Here is a 21,963-nt window from a genome sequence, read left to right as displayed (position 1 = left end):
CGTTATGAACCCATTTTAATGGTGTCAGAAGTGAGAACATTCATGGAGGAAGGAATAATGAACCCACAACAAACAGTGACAACGAGCATGCGAGACGAAAGAAAACGGAAGTTTGTAATTTATTGTGAATTTGGAATTTCAATCCTGCCTTTATTTTGTCTAATAAAAAAAAAAGACTACAAGCTGTCTGAAATACACTTAACTTATCCCAAAATATAAAAACAAGCAAACATCCAACACAAAACCTAAATGACATACCTTTCATAGACGTCTAATTTGATGGGTTTGCGGATTTTGGAGATGTTCGAAGAAGCAAAAGTGAACAACACAACCAACAAAGTTATTAAAAGCCAAACGATAAAATTGTTCGCAACGCCCTCTTTTTGTGAGGTTCAGTAAGTTTGGAGGTGGGCGGGGGACTGCTGTCCAGGATGGGGGGGGGGGGGTGGCGACGGAGGGGATTTCCTATGCCCCTGTCGCATGAAATTATGTCCTCTATGCAATACTATCCGGATGACATTGATGCATATGCAGTAATGTCCACCGGACGGTTTTGCATATTTTGTTTATGCAATTGTGTCCGCCTGGACGCTGCTGCATAATGCATGTATGTATGCTTGGACACATTTGCATATGCAGTTGTGTCCGCCCCATGCAAAATCGTCCTTGCAGTGAATTAAACGCCATTGGTCGACGAAATACATTCGCTTTTTTTGTTTACCATAATGCATGTCATGAATGACATGGGAACCATCAGCCGTTGTGTATTCGCTCCAATCATAAAAATGAGTGAATAACAATTATTCTGGCTGCATATTATAGTGGGGAGGTTCAGTGTATGCACGCTTTTACAGTCGACATGTCCACCGGACGGTTTTTGCATAGCCACGGACACAATTGCGTATGCAAAAGTGTCCGGATCGGAATGTATTGCATGGCGGACACATTGCATCTGACACCCCTTATCACAGTCCCATTGTTGTTGAACACTTACGGTCAATGATCAAATTCAACCTTTGCAATTGCCTTTGATTTCATTTTCATGCAAATTAGGCCCAGGCCCTGTCTTCAGCTTTTCTCACCTGGGCCCAATTTCATAGAGCTGCTAAAGCACAAAAATTTGCTTATGCAAAAAAATCCTTGCTCAGTAAAATCACATTACCGGACAAGACTACACTCAATTAATATGCTAAGTAAACAACAGCTAAATACCAGTCACAAGCAATGTATATGGCATGACATTTTTGCCAGAAACGTGTGAACAATAACCGAGCTAATTTCGTGCTTAAGCAAATTTTTTGCTTAAAGGAACACGTTGCCTTGGATCGGACGAGTTGGTCGATAAAAAGCGTTTGCAACCGTTTTTTATAAATTGCATATGGTTGGAAAGATGTTTTAAAAGTAGAATACAATGATCCACACAAGTTTGCCTCGGTTGGCCATTTATGGGAGTCAAAATTTTGACTCCCATAAATGGCCGACCGTGTTAGTCGACGAGGTAAAAGAAAATCCGTGCAATTTCGAGGCATATTTATGTGGATCATTGTATTCTACTTTTACAACATCTTTCTACCCAAATGCCTTTCAAAGACCAACTCGTCCGATCCAAGGCAACGTGTTCCATTAAGCAGGTCTATGAAATTGGCCCCTGTATTAAGGCTCCGTTGGGGAACCACGTGTTGATTGTAGTTCCCGGGGCAATGTTCTCAGCAATTGCATTACTGTTTTAAGTGCGGCACGCTACAGGTTCGGCAAACAGGTATTTTGGGTACGTAGTTGAAGTCATGGTGTTGGCAAGAAAATGGACGTGACATAAACGTTTTTACTATAAACACTTTCACGTGACTAAAGATTTGCATACAGTGAATAATTAGTCTAAAACGTTTACTTCACGTCCGAGATTTTTGCAAACAATACTTGAGAGCCATGACTTCAAGTACGTACCCAAAACACCCCTTGCAAAATTTCGTCAGGTAGTTTTTGTCAGATGCTTACTTAGCATCATAATGATGCATCCTCTGGGAGCCACGAATAAAAAAATGGCTCTCTAAACAAGCTAAAGACAGATACAAAATGCAACTGAGATTTTTGTAAACCTCCATCGACTCTAAAACCAAGAAGGCCGGCCGCCCGTACACTGTGCTCAAGCAATGGATACAGGAATATTGCCATATCCCGGGTCCACCAAGACCCATACTGTGCACAAAGCAATGGGTATGAACAACTTCACCCTTAAATTGCCGTGAAAATCCGTTTTGCCGAGAAATTGGAGATCAAGGTGAATTCAAGGCAATTTCACAGTGTCTCTTGTTGCTCAGTTTTTGGTGATGCCATTCAGGGCAATTTCAGGCAAGCTCAATCTGTCAAAGAAATACCACACTTCTTGCTTGTCAGACTGAAACAACTAATTACTGAACTAAGTGGATTTAATGACCCAACACCCCAGGCAATCGAGTGACCTTCAAACCATGACCCAACTTTAGGGACACTCACTCAGTGGCTGATACACCCATGTACACAATCTATGACATACTATGGAACTTCCCAATGCACACACAGTGCAACTTATGTCCCTGGTTTGAATGTACAATGTATTGCATTCTTGTCCATATAGCGTCTGGTGCTAGTGCAAGCTTTATCGTTCCAAGTATGTAGGGAGGCCGTTCCAAGTTGTTTAAAGACACTGGACACTATCGGTAATTGTCAAAGACTAATCTTCACAGTTCGTGTATCTCAATACATGCACAAAATAACAAACCTGTGAAAATTTTAGCTCAGTAGATCGTTGAAGTTGCGAAAGAAAAACCACCCTTGTCACCCAAGTTGTGTGCTTTCAGATGTTTGATTTCGAGACCTCAAAAATTAATTCTAAATCTTAGGTCTCAAAATCATATTCGTGGAAATAACTTCATTCTCAAAAACTACATTACTTCAGAGCGAGCCGTTTCTCACAATGTTTTTATACCATCAACTTCTCCCCATTAATGCATTACGTTCAGTGGCCAGTTTCTGTGAATAAACTGTGTCATGAGCAAGCCAAACTCTGCTCTTGTGTACGAACATTCCTATCAATTAGGCTAACGGTGATCAATTGAAAGGGAACTGACACATTGCAATCATAGGGTTGTCTAGCCCCAAGCCAATTAATTAGCCATGTGGTTTATTGCAAAGATAAAGTTCAGGGCATTTTCACGGTGTGCTTCTCTGTGTTTCTTGTGATTTATTACCAAGGTTAGTTCACGGCATTTTCATGGTGTTTTCATTAGGGCAGAAATCTGAAGAATATTTCAGGGTGTTTTCATTGAGTTGGGTTGCCCTGAAATTGCTGTGAATTTTAGTGATTTCACGGCAAAACGGATTTTCAGGGCATTTTCACGGCAAAACGGATTTTCAGGGCATTTTCAGGCTCACAGTGATAGGAATATTGCCATATCCCGGATCCACAGCACGTACATGTAACGGTCTGTCTTCTCATATACTGTACAAGCAATGGGTACAGGAATATTGCCATATCCCAGGTCCACTAAGGCCCAAACTGTGCACAAAGCAATGGGAACAGGAATATTGCCATATCACGGGTCCTTATGCCCGTTATTGCTTTGCACAATGTACGGCCTTGGTGGACCCGGGATATGGTCCTGTACCCATTGCTTGTGCATTACAGTTGCGTGCTGTGGATCCGGGATATGGCGATATTCCTGTACCCATTGCTTGTGCACAGTATATGAGAAGACAGACCGTTACATTTACGTGCTGTGGATCCGGGATATGGCGATATTCCTGTACCCATTGCTTGCGCACAGTATATGAGAAGACAGACCGTTACATTTTCGTGCTGTGGACCCGTGATATGGCAATATTCCTGTACCCATTGCTTGTGCACAGTATATGAGAAGACAGACCGTAACAGTTGCGTGCTGTGGACCTGGGATATGGCAATATTCCTGTACCCATTGCTTGTGCACAGTATATGAGAAGACAGACCGTTACATTTACGTGCTGTGGATCCGGGATATGGCGATATTCCTGTACCCATTGCTTGCGCACAGTATATGAGAAGACAGACCGTTACATCCCGGGATATGGCGATATTCCTGTACCCATTGCTTGTGCACAATATATGAGAAGACAGACCGTTACATTTTCGTGCTGTGGACCCGGGATATGGCAATATTCCTGTACCCATTGCTTGTGCACAGTGTCAAAGGTCATGAACCACACGTGTTTATGTTGACACTGATAGCGCCCCCTATTGACTGACCTTGCCTTGTTATGAATGTCTTATTGAGTTAAGTTATTCACAAGGGCGCGCCCATTGATCTTGTGACATTGACCATCAAAATGGGTGCGTTAGGGAAGCAGTTTTTGATGGTTTGGCAGCTTATTCTGTTGTTATTTTGCTCAAGATTATTCGTGATCTGTTCAGCTGGGGTGGTCAATTCTCAGTTAGACGGTAAGCCATAATTAATTTTGATGTGATTGTGATCCGTAAATTCCATGCAGATCACGAAATTATTTGAATAATTTATTTAAATAGTATTATAATAATATTATTAATAAAAAATAATAGGCCTAATAAAAAATATAATAATAATAATATGAATTATGATTTCAGTGCAACAAGTCAAGTGCATCATTTTAATGAACCCATTTTAATCGGTACTAGTTTGATGTGATGGATAGTCACTAGTGTTCAGATTCAGTGTTTTAGGGGGCAGCCATTATATTAAAACTAAAGTCTAATAATTGTTTCTTCCCTAAATTTGGCAATTATTATGGGGGCAAAGTCATTTTCATTTCATTTATTTTAATTTCATTTTTCATTTCATATTTTTAATTTATTGATTAGTGGTGACTGGTTGGTTGTGACTGGCAAGCTAAGCTGCAAGTGCAAGTGCAAGGACTCTCAAAAATGCAGCGAACTTGAAATCAATGGGTGCGTTCGAATAGCTTCCCTGGGTCTACCCCGCGATGCTCACTCGGGTGAGCCCCTGACGGGGGCTAAACAAATGATCACTCACTGCTCTCGTACGTAGTGACGTCATGCACAGGGGCCAGCCCCCAAGTGACACACTCCTATACCTAAGGCAGGGCACTAGGGGCTGATGCTACCCGGGTAAGCCCCTGGACCTGGCATGACCTCAAACTTCAAAGCTATTCGAACGCACCAGGGGCAGACCGGGGTTGACCCAGGGAAGCTAATCGAACGCACCGGGGGCAGACCGGGGTCGACCCAGCAGGGAAGCTAATCGAACGCACCGGGGGCAGACCGGGGTCGACCCAGCAGGGAAGCTAATCGAACGCAGCGGGGGCAGACCGGGGTCGACCCAGCAGGGAAGCTAATCGAACGCACCGGGGGCAGACCGGGGTCGACCCAGCAGGGAAGCTAATCGAACGCACCGGGGGCAGACCGGGGTTGACCCAGCAGGGAAGCTAATTGAACGCACCGGGGGCAGACCGGGGTCGACCCAGCAGGGAAGCTAATCGAACGCACCGGGGGCAGACCGGGGTCGACCCAGCAGGGAAGCTAATCGAACGCACCGGGGGCAGACCGGGGTCGACCCAGCAGGGAAGCTAATCGAACGCACCGGGGGCAGACCGGGGTCGACCCAGCAGGGAAGCTAATCGAACACACCCATACAGTGCATGCAGACCTTTGTCATAATCAATCAGAAGACCAAAATTTCAAAAAAAGGAGTACAGTACCCCAGTAACTGGGTCTACTGGATACATGTTAAAGTTGGTTACGATAATGTTACCCTCCTCCCAACGCAGAAGCCGAGGCTTCATCGTCGGGAGGAGGGTTTTGTTATCGCAACTACTGTACATATGGTACTCTACTGCTACCTTGTGCACTAGCCAAGAACCTAATGGAGAGAAGAAATTAAAGTAGACAAGTTTCAGTTTGCAGGCCGAACACAGAAAGAAATCACTAGCCTCGCAGCTGGTGGTCCAGCATAAAATTTGATATGTTTAAGCGCTAAAGTAAATAAACTATGCTTTTAAAAGATCACAAGTGTTTTGTCTCTCTATGCAGCTCCAGAGTTAACCTTGCGACTCAGGGATGGCTCAACTGATTCAGTAGGACGGCTTGAAATCGAATTCTACCGGACGTACTCTTCATCAACAACAACGTATAAATGGTTTGGTACGATATGCGATCACAACTTCCGTCTTGAGGAAGCGACAGTAGCGTGCCGTCAACTCGGGTACCAATACGCCGAAAAGAGAACGACGCCCTACTTTGACTCAGATGGTTACTTAGATTTGATCCTACAAGAAGTGAACTGCAATGGGAATGAAGATAGACTCGCGGACTGTTACTACGTCATTGACGAAGGGATGACGACATGTGGCAAAAGTAACGAGGTCGGGATTGCATGCACCAATGAGAAGCCTTCAAGCATGTCACCTGATGCCAGCCCGGGTAAGTTATGTAATAATAATTCGCGACATATAGTTTATTTTTTTATGCAAGTCGCCAGACACACAAGGCCTGATGATGGCCACTTCAAGGTGTGGGCTACAGTTATTTTTTTCCAGAGGCTGTTGCCACCTACTCCTAGGGCTGAAACAGGGTTACCCCTTTCACAGTCCATACGAATGTAGGCTTGGGTATCATCAATCCGAATCCTGGCCGGTAGAGCAGAAAGCACTACCTACCCAATTTTATGTAGCAAGTGTAGTAATAATAAATTATTTCAATAGCGCTCTATGCAAGGGCCTCAAAGGATGAAGTGCTGTGTGGTTATGGGTTAGAATTATTATTTTCCAATGCAGGAGATATACGACTGGTTGGAGGTTCGAACCCCTACGAAGGTCGTCTAGAGGTGTTCTTGGCTGGAACTGAAGAGTGGGCCACCGTCTGTAGCGAGCATTGGGACTTCATGATGGCTGAGCAAGTCTGTGAGAAGCTTGGGTACCGCCCTGCTACATCGATCGGGACGACACCCCCGGGCGAAGCGGGGACGGGTCCGGTTACAAGCTGTCTACAGACTGACAGGTATCTGAATACTACGCAATGTCAGAGCAGTCAACTCTGCAGCGAGAGTGTAGGTGTAGAGATAGTCTGCAGCGGCAGAGAGCCAGGTAAATTATACAGGGGTGATATGAGAGTCATTACTAATAAAAAAGTGTGAAACTTGGATACAAAATCAAAGGTATGTTGAAATGATGCCATTTCTACCGTTTGGTAACCCCTGGGGTTTAGATTCGAAGGAGCTTTTGAAAACAGTATCCAAAGCACTAGAGAAGTAGACAAATGAGCAGTGATTTCTTTATTTGTAGAACAAATCATTGTCTGATTTTCTTCAACAGGCCGACATAAAAAGTCTGAATTGAGCTAAAAGTGTGAACAATCTCATCCCTGATAGTAATAATAATAATAATAATAATAATAATTTTCAATTTTCTTCTTGGCGTATGATTTTTGTTTAAAGGTCGACAGGGTGAGGTCAGACTAGTCGGTGGATCAACTGAAACTGAAGGAAGAGTCGAGTTCTTCGACCAAAACACTTGGAAGACGCTGTGCTCAGATGACTGGCGGTTTGAAGAGGTTCGAGCAACTTGTCGACAGCTTGGTCTGCCAGAACCCTCGGCAGGAGTACCGCCAGGAGGGTTGTTTGGGAGGCGTGAGACAAGTGCCGTGATTCAGAGTAGTGTCGCATGTACGGGTTTAGAGCTAAATCTTCAAAATTGTTCTTGGACATTAAGTACTTCGTGTAGAAATGGTGGCGCTAGTGCTCGATGTGGCACCATAGTCGACAAGGAAGGTACACATTTCTTTTTAATAATTTCTTTACAAATGCAATGTTTGGTTGTACTAGGTCCAAAACAACTGTTTTGCTTTTTATACCAGTAGGTTTTTTAATGGTAATTAGTTAGCAACCACTAATTCTCATTTTCATGTAGTGTGTACAAAAAGATAAAAAAACACTTGTTTGTTTAAAGCCATTGGACCCTTTCGGTAAACAGTATTGTCCAGGGCCCACACTTCGTGTATCACAACTTCTATATCAAATAACAAACCTGTGAAAATTTAGGCTCAATCGATCATCGGAGTCGGGAGAAAATAACGGAAAAAACCCACCCTTGTATCCGCGCGTTTCGCCGTGTCATGACATGTGTTTAAAATAAATCCGTAATTCTCGCTAACGAGAATTTATATTGTTTTACTGTTTTCTCAAAAAGTAAAGCATTTCATGGAATAATATTTCAAGAAAAGTCTTTCACCACTACCTTCCAAAAACCCTGTAAGTTATTTGTAAATCTGTGAACTTTAATTTTTTTTTCTGTACCGAAAGGGTCCAATGGCTTTAAGTTTTGATGAATTTTAAATTTTTTGCAATTCTCTGTCTTTGCAGCGCAAGAGTTTGACCTTCGTCTCGACGATGGGCAGACAAGTCTAGAAGGTCGTCTGGAAATGTTCTACCAAGGGGAGTGGGGAGCAGTCTGTGACAGCAACTTCAACATGGAGGAGGCAACAGTAGCTTGCCGTCATTTGGGATTCCAGTCGGCAGATCGGCAAAAACGTTTTAGCAAAACCTACAACGGCTATTTTCTGAACATGGTCAACTGCAACGGGGATGAGTTGAATCTACTAGACTGCTACCATGTCGTGAATGATTTTGCGTGTCACGCCAATAAGGAAGTTGGTCTCGTCTGTTCAAATCTTCCTGCTATAAGTATGCCTTCCTATCCCTCGCTTGGTGAGTATAAGAACAGATTCCTTTTTTAAAAAGTTGGTATACCGTAGAAAGTGTAAACGTTGGTGGTTTATAGTTTAATTTGGGGTTTGGTTCTGATGGCTAAATCATCGGATTGTGGGTTTCGATTTCTGGTTGTGACGCTTATAATAATAAGACATTTGTAAAGCGCCAAAAGCCTCTAAGCGCATAAAGAGAACAATAAAATATACAGTGAGAGAAAGATACAAATTACAAGTAAGGTGATTACACAAAAGCAGCTTTAAACAAATGAGTTTTCAACAGAGACTTAAAACATTGTAAAGAACTAGCCTGCTGAATATTCTTAGGAAGACTATGAAAGCCATTATATACTTTCGGTAAACAGTATTGTCCAAGTCCCACACTTCGTGTATCACAACTTATATATAAAATAACAAACCTGTGAAACTTTAGGCTCAATCGGTCATCGGAGTTGGGAGAAAATAACGGGGAAACCCACCCCTTGGTTTCTGCACGTTTCGCCGTGTCATGACATGTGTTTAAAACAAATCCGTAATTCTCGCTATCGAGAATTGATATTGTTTTAATGTTTTCTCAAAAAGTAAAGCATTTCATGGAACACCATTTCAAGAGAAGTCTTTCACCATTACCTTCTGTAAACCCTGTAAACTATTTGTAAATCTGTGAACTTTTATGTTTTGTTCTGTACCGTAAGTGTCCAATGGCTTTAAGCAAGACATTTGACCAATATTGCTGCGTCCTTCTTATGGGACGTTAAGGTGTAAGTCCTGTGTGTTGTGTAACGCACATAAAAGAACCCAGAGCACTTATTGTAAAGAGAAGGGGTTCGCCTTTGTGTTCATGGTTTGATTGGCAGATTATTAATGTTGCGCCACAGTACTCACTAAACCATTGTATGGTGCTATGTAAAGGAATAGGTCTCACACTTGAACAATGTAGCTCCACAATACCTTGCAGGAAATAAAATTGGTTACGAAGCGCCTTGAGCTTCACTGAGTGACGGATATGAGCGCTATATAAGAATTCAGCCATAAATTATATTCCTTTGACTTTTTCTTTTGCATTAGGTGACCTTCAACTTGTAGGAGGATCGACCCCGTACGAAGGTCGGGTTCAAGTCTTCATTGGAGGTTGGTCGACTGTCTGCGGGGACGGCATAGACTTCAGTTGGGCCGAACAAGCTTGTCAGAAACTTGGGTTCCGTCCTGCTACCTCTGTGGGTAGCGGTCGCTATGGGACGGGTAGTGGCCCCCTTGCAAGATGTCCAGCTGGGGTCGATGGATTTGACACGGAGAACTGTCAAGAGGTCACTGGCATTGACCCTACATGTACTCATAGCACAGATGTAGACATTGTTTGTAGTGGTGTTGATAAAGGTAAATTTTATTTTCACAAAAAGAAACCGTTCATCAACGGATGGACCTGTTAGAATGATAATTTGTATTGTGATACATAAAAACAAGTTCTTATATAGTGCATTTCACAATAAACCGTATCAATGCGCTTTATATTAGTCCCCTGGTCATTGGGCCAATAAACATCCCTTTAATCTTTCTCAGCTCCCATTAGGAGTATACAGCCCCGAGCTGCCGTGGCGCTCCGAAAGCTTTTCATTCACAATATCAACCTCTACCCTAGCAGGTACCCATTTATACACCTTGGTGAAGAGAAGCAATTATAGTAAAGTATCTTGCTCAATGACACAAGTGTCACGACCGGGATTCGAACCCACACTCCGGTGAATTAGCACCAGAACTTGAATTCGATGCTCTTAACCACTCGGCCGCGACACTCTACGAGTATCATGATGACTAAAACAAGCTAGTCGAAGGGTTGTCAGTTAGGATGAGTGTGGTAGGAGGTCATTAGAAAAAGAGTTATTCTAGTCCAAGAGACAGCCAGTCTGGACACTGGTGTCTGGGTGGTCATTGCATCAATCGGGATGGGCTTGTGAGCCTGAGGTAGTGGAAGTGTGAGGCACAACAAATTATAGGTTTACATTAATAGTGTCAACAAATTAACAAGATTAAATGACCTTGTTTTGTGCCCATATTGTAATAATGCATTTGTGTTTCAACTTTAATTTTAAAGGTCGACAGGGTCAGGTCAGACTTGTCGACGGATCGATTGAAACCGAAGGACGAGTTGAGTTCTTCAACCAAAACACTTGGAAGACGCTGTGCTCGGATGACTGGGGGATTGAAGAGGTCCAGTCAACTTGTCGACAGCTTGGGCTGCCGGAACCCTCCTCAGCAGTACTGCCAGGAGGGTCGTTCGGGAGGAATGGAGCAGGCGACACGTTGCCGAATAGTATCATATGTACTGGTCAAGAGCTCACTCTTCAAAATTGTTCTTGGACGGCAAGAGCTATGCCGTGTTCCACCGGTGGTGCCGGTGCTCAATGTGGTATGAGACCAGCAGGTAAGGATCCCAATCAATCACCTGGGTGGAGAGAAGCAATTTATGGTAGTTCCTTGCTCACTTCAGGATACAGCCATCTTGAGCTCCCATCAGAGGAATTGGCTTTAATAGGTGGACATTTGCATCGGGGATAAAGAATATTAATTTTGGTGTTAACCCATAATTATACATCGATGTGTGTTAGCACTGTATACTAAGTACTCTCCCAAGCTCTGTGAAATAAATCACAGGCATATTACTCGAGTGGGATTAGAACCAACGACCTTTGCACTTCTAGAGCAGTGTCATACCAAAATAAATATTATTTTTATTTAAAAAAACTAAAGAAATAATTTGTTTTGTTATCACTGTACAGCCGTGGAGTTTGATCTGCGATTGGCTAATGGCAGTTCCATCACGGAGGGCCGTGTCGAGATGCTTTACCAGGGCGAGTGGGGAAGCATTTGTAAACCAAGCATCAAGAACCTAGAAGCAACATTCATCTGTAATCAACTTGGCTTTCAATATTCTGAAGGGATAAAGTCCTTTGGTAGAGGAAGCGGGGAGGTGCTCGTCAGCGGGTTAAACTGCAACGGGGATGAAGGGAGTATTTTAGAGTGCTATCACAAATTAGATAACTCTGAGTGCGCCCATTACAGATATGATCTTGGTGTCGTCTGCTCGAATCTTCCCCCATTGATGGAAGGGGCTGGGGTTACTGTTGGTGAGTTAATTTAGTAGAGAAATTATAGAGTGCGTTTTATTAGCTTCCCTTGGTCGACCCCGGTCTGCCCCCGGTACGTTCGCATAGCTTTGACATCATACCTTCTTAACGTCTGCTGCATTTGCAACTTCATACCAGGGGCTCAACCCAATCCACATAGTGCCCCTGGTAGGACTCTTACCGGGGTCCCAGAGATGGAAGGCGAGGCAAGACACCACTGCGCCAACCTGACTCTCTCTCGTGGAAGTGTCGTGGCCGAGCGGTTAAGATCACCGAATTCAAACTCTGGTGTTTCTGATCAGCAGAGTGTGGGTTCGAATCCCCAGCCGTGACACTTGTGTCCTTAAGCAAGACACTTGACCATTGATTCATCCTTCGGATGGGACGTAAAGCTGTTGGTCCCATGTGTTGTGTAAGGCATATAAAAGAACCCAGTGCATTTATCGAAAAGAGAAGGTGTTCGCCCCGGTGTTCCTGGCTGTGGCTGCTTAATGTGCCGTAGCACCTTGTAAACCCTTATAAAGTGCTAACTAATTGGGTCTCAAAATTCATCACTGCAATAACCTATCTTTCTGAAAGTTTGTATACATTCAGCGCCTTGAGTACCTTGTTTGGTAGATATGTGCGCTATATAAGACTTCGATATTATTAGTATTATTATTATTATTATTGGTAGTAATACTATTATTATTATTATTATTATTATTATTATTATTATTATTATTATTATTATTATTATTATTATTATTATTATTATTATTATTATTATTATTATTATTATTATTATTATTATTATTATTATTGTTATTGTTATTGTTATTATTATTATTATTATTATTATTATTATTATTATTATTATTATTATTATTATTATTATTATTATTATTATTATTATTATTATTATTATTATTATTATTATTATTATTATTATTATTATTATTATTATTATTATTATTATTATTATTATTATTATTATTATTATTATTATTATTATTATTATTATTATTATTATTATTATTATTATTATTATTATTATTATTAAAACTTTGTTTTGCTTCACAGGAGACTTGCGACTATCAGGAGGTCCCAGCCTCTACGAGGGCCGAGTGGAAATGTACTTTTCAGATGTCATAGGTTGGGCGACCGTCTGTCAGGAAAATGTTGACTTCGGTTGGGCCGAGCGAGCCTGTCAGAAACTTGAGTATCGTCCAGCTACATCATTTGGTACGATGCGCTACACTACTGGCGACGGACCAATCGTCGTCTGCGATGGAGGACTGGCCGCTGAATACTGTCAAGTCGTAGACCAGACGGATCCAACTGTTTCTTGTAATCACACGAGGGACGTTCATGTTGTCTGCAATGGCTATGACACTGGTTAGTTGGGATTGACAATAAAGTTTAAAACGGCCTTAAACACGTTTAAAGGAATATTACAGAATTTGTTTTTTTTTTGCTAACAAAACAGTTGCTTGCAGTGTAAGCACTTTATGTAAACCATCATATACATAAACTGACAAATTTGTAGAAGTATCGTTTTTTTCCCATCTATATCAATGAAACCAAAACCGAGACTGGAAGAACAAAATAGTCTGGTTCCTATTTGCAAAATGCTTATTAGCATTCATCATTGTTGTACGATACAAGAAACATGACCAAGATGGAGACAGCATGATAAAGGTCTATTGGTTTCCCTCTTGGTTCTAATTCATTCCCATTGTTGTTTTTCTTGTCATTCTCTGAACGTTTGCAACCTAAGGAAAGGGCGCTATATAAATTGTGTTTTTTTAAATTATTATTAACTGTCTATCCAAGCATGTCAGGAGCTCTTCTTTAAAGTGCAGTGGAATAAATACTTAATGCTGGAAAGTTTCTGCGCTCTATAAATGTATTTTATTTATTTTTATTTTATTAATAAAGGTAGCTTTGGAGACATCCGACTACAGAACGGAACGGAACCGACCGAAGGGAGCGTTGAGATATTCTATGAGAATGTTTGGCAGAGAGTTTGCGCAGATGACTGGGGTTTTGAAGAAGCCAAGACTGCCTGCTATCAGCTCGGCATGCCGGTACCCAACAACACAGTACCAGGAGGCATGTTCACTGGTAACCCAAACAGGGACTTCGTCTCGCAGAAATTTGACTGCTTTGCACTACGACCTCTGGAGCGCTATCGGCGAGTTAACCTTTGTCCTTTGACCCGGCGTGAGACACCGTGCAGCGCAGGTGATGCTGCTGTTCAGTGTGGCATATGGAGTGATGGTGAGTGTTTGGTTATACTGAGCATTTATGTAAAGTGCGCACGTCACACACAGCAACTGCGCCACGCTCACCATTTGGGATTTTAATGCGCATTTCACTAAATAACGCACAGTGACATTGCCCACCAGTATGATGCATCTGAGATTATTCTGATGATGACGTCAGGTGAATTGAGTCCATCAGTCAATCATTCAGAGGGCATTTGTATAGCGCCAAAATCAACCAAAAATTGTCAATAGACTGGTCCCCTGTCTTCATCGGCAAGGGAAGACTGGTTTTATAGAACCAGTGATTTCATTGGAGGTCCCCAGTCTTTATTGGTTACTCAAATTAACTGTTAGCATAAAAGCGTACTTGGTAACGAGCAATGGAGAGCTGTTGATAGTTTAAAAACATTGTGAGAAACGAAATCAAGCATCTCAAACCACACAACTTGTGCAAGCAAGGGTGTTTTTCTTCCACTATTCTCTCGCAACTTCGACAGCCAAGTGAGCTAAAGTTTTCAGAGGTTCATTATTTTATGTATATGTTGAGATTCACCAAGAGACAATTACCGAGAGTGTCTATAGTGCCAACAGTGAAATAGAAACACACGAGCCATTGGTTAAATGTCTTTTATGAATTGAATTGAATTGAGTACATGTATTTGTTTTATTTCATGTTTTGTAAAAATTTCATTTACAGCCAAAGACGGAGATTTTCGCTTAAGTGGTGGACCAGTCAACTCCATCGGACGTGTTGAAGTTTTTCATGCTGACCAGTGGGGGGCTATCTGCCACGGTGACACTCTACGCAAAGAAGACACTGTCGCCTGTCGTCAGTTGGGCTTTCTGTCGGCCCGGTCGTACCCTTACAGCATCAGCTACTATCTTCCTACGCTGCCTGTTCTGCTAAAAATAGAAGAATGTACCGGAAAAGAGGAAAGTGTGGCCGAGTGCACAACTGGATTCGTTGAAGACCGCCCTTTTTGTGAGGGTTCTCATTGCTGTCTTTTTTTCCTCAAGGTTGATTGCGACCCCCGACCCAGGGTAGAGAGTAAGTATGAAGACTTCTGAAGACCGTCAAACGTATTGGTTGAAACTTTGAGTTGTTAGTGGATATTTTGTCGGCACCGGCTGTTTTTAAGTAAGCGTTATCACGATTCATAACTGCAATGCATTATGGGTAGGCAGAGGGGGCATTCAACGCCGTGGTGTATGTTGTCATGCACGATGTGCACACGCATGGCCTGTATCGCTGTGTGGGTTCAACAGCGCCCTCTCTTTATATTTTGCTATTCGCGATAAACCTTATAAAGCTGAAATGGCACTGAACTTATGCTTTGACTGTTTTTTGGGGGACTTTTTTGTTTTATTTGTTCCCCCAAAGAACAAAATCTCATCTACATGTAGTATATGTACACATGCGTGTTACCGCAAACCAAATATAAATTGATACCTCACCATGCAATGCCTCAAATGAAAGGAACGCTATTGGTCCAATGACCAAATTCTAAATCTGAGGTCTCAAATCAAATTCGTAGAAAACTACTTCTTTCTCAAAAACTGTGTTACTTCAGAGGGAGCCGTTTCTCACAATGTTTTATACTATCAACCTCTCCCCATTACTTGTTACCAAGTAAGGTTTTATGCTAACAATTATTTTGAGTAACTACCAATAGTGTCCACTGCCTTTATAGTGTTTCCTAAAATTTAACTGGTACTAGCAAGAAGCACATGTTATTTTGTGTGGCAAATAAAGCAAAGCATATTTCCAATACTGACTTCACTGCTTTTCTGGTACTTTGTTTCAGGTTTTGAGATGAGTCTAGTAAACGGACCCTATCCAAACCAAGGCACAGTCCAAGTGATGTTTGACGGATTCAAAGGCGCAATATGCTATTGGGACTGGGACGAATCGGATGGTGAAGTCGTCTGTCGGCAGCTTGGGTACCAGTCTCTTGTTGTGACCATACCCGGCTGGGACGCTAAGGATCTGTATAGTTACGCAGAGGAGGAATTCTTGATTCGAGACTTGGAGTGCGAGGGGACGGAGGGGAATCTTGCTGATTGTTATTATCGTATCCCTGGCGACGGTATCTGCAGTGGGTTCTCTGGAAACCAGGCTGCCGTGGTGTGTTACAGTGATGAGTACCCAAGTGTCGACCCGAGACCAAAAGAAAGTAAGACAAAGCTGTGTAACAGATTTCTTCTGTGGAAGTGTCGTGGTCGAGCGGTTATAAGAGCACCGAATTCAAACTCTGGTGTTTCTGATCAGCAGAGTGTGGGTTCGAGTCCCAGTTGTGACACTTATATCCTTAACCAAGGCACTTCACCACTGCTTCGTCCTTCTGATGGGACGTAATAGTGAATCCGGAAGCTATAGTTATTTCTTGTTATTTCATTTTGTGTATTTCGTGGCAAAGATCGAGTGCTTTTGTCCTAATTATCTTTCTTGTTATTTTCTTTATATGAATAGTGAGTCCAGAATCTTTAAGAACTCGTAACATTATTATCGGGGTCGTCGTCGCAGTTGTTGTCTTGGTACTACTGTGCTTCGCATGCCATAGGATGAACAGGAAGCCTGGAGAAAATACAACAATGACGCATACTTCGTCTGTGAACCCGTATCAACCGGTAAACACTCAAGTCACACAAGTAACACAGCTTTTTCTCTACTTATATATTTACTTTTGTCGTCTACAGTTAAGGCCGAGTCACACTGCAGCGATAACGATAACGATAACGATCACGACGCAAAGAGAACGCGTTCTATTGGTTGAATTGCTCCACGCAGAATACACACACGCTCATTCAACCAATAGAATGCGTTATCTTTGCGTCGTAATCGTTACCGTTCTCGTTATCGCTGCAGTGGGACCGGGCCTTTAGCCTGGTATTTTATTCTTTGTGGTTTGTCGCCAGCATTTTATAGTGTCATTGTTCATTATTGTCCGTCTTGTCCTTGTTAGTCTTCGCTGTTTGTTTGTTTGTCTGTATAAGGGCTGTTTTCTACAAGCCTCGGCTTACTCTAACGGCCTCATGGTTTCGCTCCTCTCTTGTACATAGTTAATTCCTAGTTAGTTACTTATTGTTTGCTTTAAAGCCATTAAACACTTTCGGTACAGAAAAAAAAAAAAGTTCACAGATTTACACATAATTTACAGGGTTTACAGGAGGTAATGGTGAAAGACTTTTCTTGAAATATTACTCCATGAAATGCTTTACTTTTTGAGAAAACATTAAAACAATATAAATTCTCGTTAGCGAGAATTACGGATTTATTTTAAACACATGTCATGACACGGCGAAACGCGCGGAAACAAGAGTGGGTTTTCCTGTTATTTTCTCCCGACTCCGATGACCGATTGAGCCTAAATTTTCACAGGTTTGTTATTTTATATATAAGTTGCGATATACGAAGTGTGGGACTTGGACAATGTTTACCGAAAGTGTATAATGGCTTTAACATTATATTTATTTTGTTCACTTGTATGCAATTTTGGTTTTGATTTTTGGGGTTGTTTATTTGTTTACCTTATTTCTATGTACTGATCAATTCTTATGTTGTTCTATTTTCCAACAAGAGTATAAACCTTTACTGAATTTAATTGAACTCAATATGTAGCAATTTGTTTAAGACACTGGACACCATTGGTAGTTGTCAAAGACCAGTATTCTCACTTGGTCTATTCCAACATATGCATAAAATGACAAATCTGTGCAATATATTTCAATAGTTCAATAGTTCAATAATACTCAATTGGCCATTGACTCAATTGGCCATTAAAGTTGCAAGAGAATAATGAAAGAAAAAACAAAAAATGTGTGTGCTTTCAGATGCCTGAAAAAAGGTCGTGCCTGGCATCAGGAACATTGTGTTTTGTGTCAATACAAAAAGTACCAAAGCCCTTTAATCGGAAGTCACAAATTCCAACCCTTAAGTTTGTGTTTGTTTAATTTATAGGATCTACCGCCAAACTACAATGACGTGACCAAATCCCCTGACTCGTACCCTATAGTAGCCAGTGGACCATCACCAGGTTCTGATCCGAGCACCACGGTCGATCAGACATCAGTCTAGCCTCAACATCTGACGTCACACCAAGGCTTGTGAATTACACCAGAGATCTGCCGCTGAGCCTACCTACATAATGACCTTTGACCTCACATCATTTCACATGGCTTTCATGGCCCTGGAGATTCCCAGTTAAATTTGATGTACATGGGAATACATATAAAGCCAATACATGTCCTTTATCAGAGCAAGATGAATGGGCAGACATCATTTCTAGCCTAAGCATCTGACGTCAAAATGCTAATTGTTTGGTTATAATTATAGTTTAAGCCATCAATTTGTACATTTTAAATTGTCTATTCACTCATTTAAATTCTCAAAGCTATGCACAAAGTTACGCACAACTTTCACGTTTTTAGTTAACAGGGACAACCAAAACCTGCCAACATTCCAAACACTTTGAAATAATTGTTATGGAAAATTTTATATATTTTGTGATTTTTTTATGAGGCACACCTCCTGCCATGCTCTAATTTTAAATACTTATTTTGTATAGATTCAATTAAGTTATAAGATAACTTTCATTTAAATAAATAATAGAAATCCAGCACAACCAATGATTGTTTATTAAAAACTAATTTAAATGAATTATTGTTTGGATCGCGACATTAATGCCAAAGCCATAAAAATAATTTTGCATGTTGCATGTTTTTTTGTGCATTGTCCTTGGCCAATGCATTACTACAGTAACGTTTCTCAGGTTGAGCAGTCATTATAGGGATTATTCTTTCTGCATGAAAATGTTCGCTCCAGATTTTTTGCTGATTTTTAAAATGAAATTTGTACATGAGCAAGATGGCGATAGCCCCAGCCATGACACTGTGTCCTTGAGCAAGACATTTAACCATTGCTTCGTCCTTCGGATGGGACGTAAAGCCATTGGTCCCATGTGTTGTGTAACGCATGTAAATGTAAAAGAACCCAGTGCACTTATCGAAAAGAGAAGGGGTTCGCCCCAGTGTTCCTGGTTGTGGCTGCTTAATGCGCCGTAGCACCTTGTAAACCCTTATAAGGTGCTAAATAATTGGGTCTCAGAATTCATCACTGCAATTACCTATCTTTCTGAAAGTTTGTATATACTCAGCGCCTTGAGTACCTTGTTTGGTAGATACGTGCGCTATATAAGACTTTGATATTATTATTATATTATATTATTATGATGGTATGTTATCAGGCATATTTATTGCCAGAATAATAACAATAGTAATAGTGGCCATTTATAATGCGCCATGTCTGTCTAAAAGACACTCCTGGCGCATGAGAGATGCAGAAGCAAGTGGGCCTACAATGAGTTACATAGATTTAAGCACAAAAAATGAGTTTTTAAATGAGTTTTGAAGCTGGTATAAGTAGTGACGTGTCTTAGATTTGTGGGGAGTTTGTTTTATAGTGCTGGGCCAGAGTGTGAGAAGGGTCGGGCTCCCCATGAGTGGCGTGTTTAATAGTGGAATGCGCCGTGTCTGTCTAAAAGACACTCCTGGCGCAGGATAGAAGAATAATCAAGTGGGCCTACAATGAGTAACAGAGATTTAAACAGCTACCAGAGCGGAATGTTTTTAACTGAAATTGTATTTTTACTTGTATATAATGCACTTGTTCACTATTTCAATGTAATTTTGATATGTGTACACTTCTGATTTTTTCATAATTATCGATTAAAAAATCAGGGTTTTGAAAGACTAAAAACACTTCTGCCGCTGACGTCATGTGTGGGAGTTTGCTTTGTTATACCTCCACGCTGCAACAAAGCGGCTTTACAAATTAAAGCTTGCAATTATGACATTTTGAGAGTGATTACGTAACGGAGCTTTTCGCAAAACTCTAACAAAAGTGCTGGATAAGGGTATTCAAAAGGATTGTTTTTTTTTACACAATTAAAATCTATTGATAATCATATGACTCGATTTCCTTTTTTATTGAAAACATTTCAAATGAAATTCAGCAAAGTTTACAACTTTACATTTTCGTTCAAGCAGGTCTTTAAGCACACAAATAAGTTTTCGAATGAGTTTTGAAGCTGGTATAAGTAGTGACTTGTCGGAGTTTGTAGTCGGCATGATCAAACAATTAAACTAATATAAAATTTAGAATTGTTAACGGGTATAATAGACCGTATTGAAATATGACGTCACGCGGCTCAAATCTCGACCTATGTACAAGATGGCGTCTGTGTGTGTGCGTGCATCAAACCAAGAATGTTGCATGCTGCGTGCTTCGATGATGTACGCGTTTGGACGCGCATACTGTTTGCCTAACAAGATGGCGACTTTTCATTGAAAAAAAGGAGTTATTCAATACGGTCTATTATGGTATCGAGTCCATTAATTTGTATTGATTTGTTCACTTTGTATTCTGTTTTTATATTGTTGCTTGTTTGGTGTTTACGTGCTTCATTTGTACCTCGTAATAGGGTCTTGTATACTATATAAATAGATGGCGCATTGTAAATGGTTATTATACAAGCCTGTAATTTCATCTTTGAAAAGGCACTTGGCCATTTTCATTTTGAAAAGTTTGCTTCCTACGGAAGTTCATATAGTCTATCTACCTTTTAAAGGGGGCACCGAGGCCGCCAAGATTAGGGGCAACAGAGGTCATGGCTTCCGTGTAATTACAGATCTGTTTCTGTTATTTTATACTGAGAGTCTTAGAGGCTTTATTACACAATTGGCAGTGCATATAAAATAGTATGGCTTAAACAACCACTGGACCATCGGCCAGAGTCCAGTAATTTTAGCACTTGGCCAGTAACTCACATTGCTTGAAATAACCACTGGACCTGCGGCCAGAGTCCAGTAATTTGAGTACTTGGCCAGTAACTCACATTGCTTGAAAAAACAACTGGACCATCGGCCAGAGTCCAGTAATTTGAGTACTTGGCCAGTAACTCACATTGCTTGAAATAACCACTGGACCATCGGCCAGAGTCCAGTAATTTTAGCACTTGGCCAGTAACTCACATTGCTTGAAATAACCACTGGACCATCGACCAGAGTCCAGTAATTTGAGTACTTGGCCAGTAACTCACATTGCTTGAAATAACCACTGGACCATCGGCCAGTATCCAGTAATTTTAGTACTTGGCCAGTAACTCACATTGCTTGAAATAACAACTTGACCATCGACCAGAGTCCAGTAATTTTAGCACTTGGCCAGTAACTCACATTGCTTGAAATAACCACTGGACCATCGGCCAGAGTCCAGTAATTTTAGCACTTGGCCAGTAACTCACATTGCTTGAAAAAAACAACTGGACCATCGACCAGAGTCCAGTAATTTTAGCCACTTGGCCAGTAACCCTACAACTCAACAAGTTCTGCAATTTAATTGCTGTTTTTGTGTTTGTTTGTGTTTTCATTGCTACATTGTAGTTTGGTTTTACTTAAGAACTTATTTTAAAAGTATTGAGTATTGATGTTTTTTAAATGTATATAACAGATAGTTCTATGCAGATTCTAGATTCTAGTTATTATATTCGCATTTATGTTTTTATTGGAAATAATTCTGCCACAACTTTCGATAATTTTAAGTTTGTTTTTTTTTCCCAAGATTTTCATAAAATCTGCTTTATGTATTCAGGTCGTACAATGCTGCTTTTTAATCTGTGTGCATGAACAAAAAAAATGCAATAATATTCGTGGCAATAAGTTGCCCAATTCTGGTTCTCTCACGACCCCCCCCCCCTTTTGTGGGAGGGGGGACCTTTTTTAATTTTTAGTTGTAATATATACTTTGCTTTGGAATGCTTTTAAAACAATACTTAAGCACATTTGTATTTAATGATCAATGAGGAATAAAAAGTAGATATTAAAA

At 41.0% G+C, this 21,963-nt stretch overlaps 1 protein-coding gene across 2 annotated transcripts; it reads left to right on the top strand.

Moving 5' to 3' along the window:
- The first annotated feature begins 4,299 nt into the window (after positions 1–4,299).
- On the top strand, positions 4,300–21,943 carry LOC139942830 (scavenger receptor cysteine-rich domain-containing protein DMBT1-like). 2 transcript variants are annotated; one of them, XR_011786706.1, is made up of 15 exons: positions 4,300–4,453; positions 6,038–6,427; positions 6,781–7,089; positions 7,440–7,772; positions 8,364–8,708; positions 9,776–10,084; positions 10,800–11,129; positions 11,485–11,832; positions 12,895–13,209; positions 13,753–14,094; positions 14,779–15,129; positions 15,887–16,255; positions 16,552–16,730; positions 18,040–21,022; positions 21,433–21,943. XR_011786706.1 is itself a non-coding variant. In XM_071939611.1 (14 exons), the coding sequence occupies exons 1-14, from the start codon at positions 4,342–4,344 to the stop codon at positions 18,154–18,156; spliced, it is 4,149 nt and encodes a 1,382-aa protein (XP_071795712.1). In that variant the 5' UTR covers positions 4,300–4,341; the 3' UTR covers positions 18,157–21,943. The 2 variants fall into 2 exon arrangements, 1 of the variants encoding a protein (XP_071795712.1); XM_071939611.1 differs by having other exon boundaries at positions 18,040–21,943.
- The last annotated feature ends 20 nt before the right edge of the window (positions 21,944–21,963 follow it).

This window comes from Asterias amurensis, chromosome 10 (genome assembly GCF_032118995.1).
Source record: "Asterias amurensis chromosome 10, ASM3211899v1".
NCBI classification, from domain to species: domain Eukaryota; kingdom Metazoa; phylum Echinodermata; class Asteroidea; order Forcipulatida; family Asteriidae; genus Asterias; species Asterias amurensis.
Note: the sequence above shows the minus strand (reverse complement) of the source record. Positions and strands in the feature narration are given on the sequence as shown.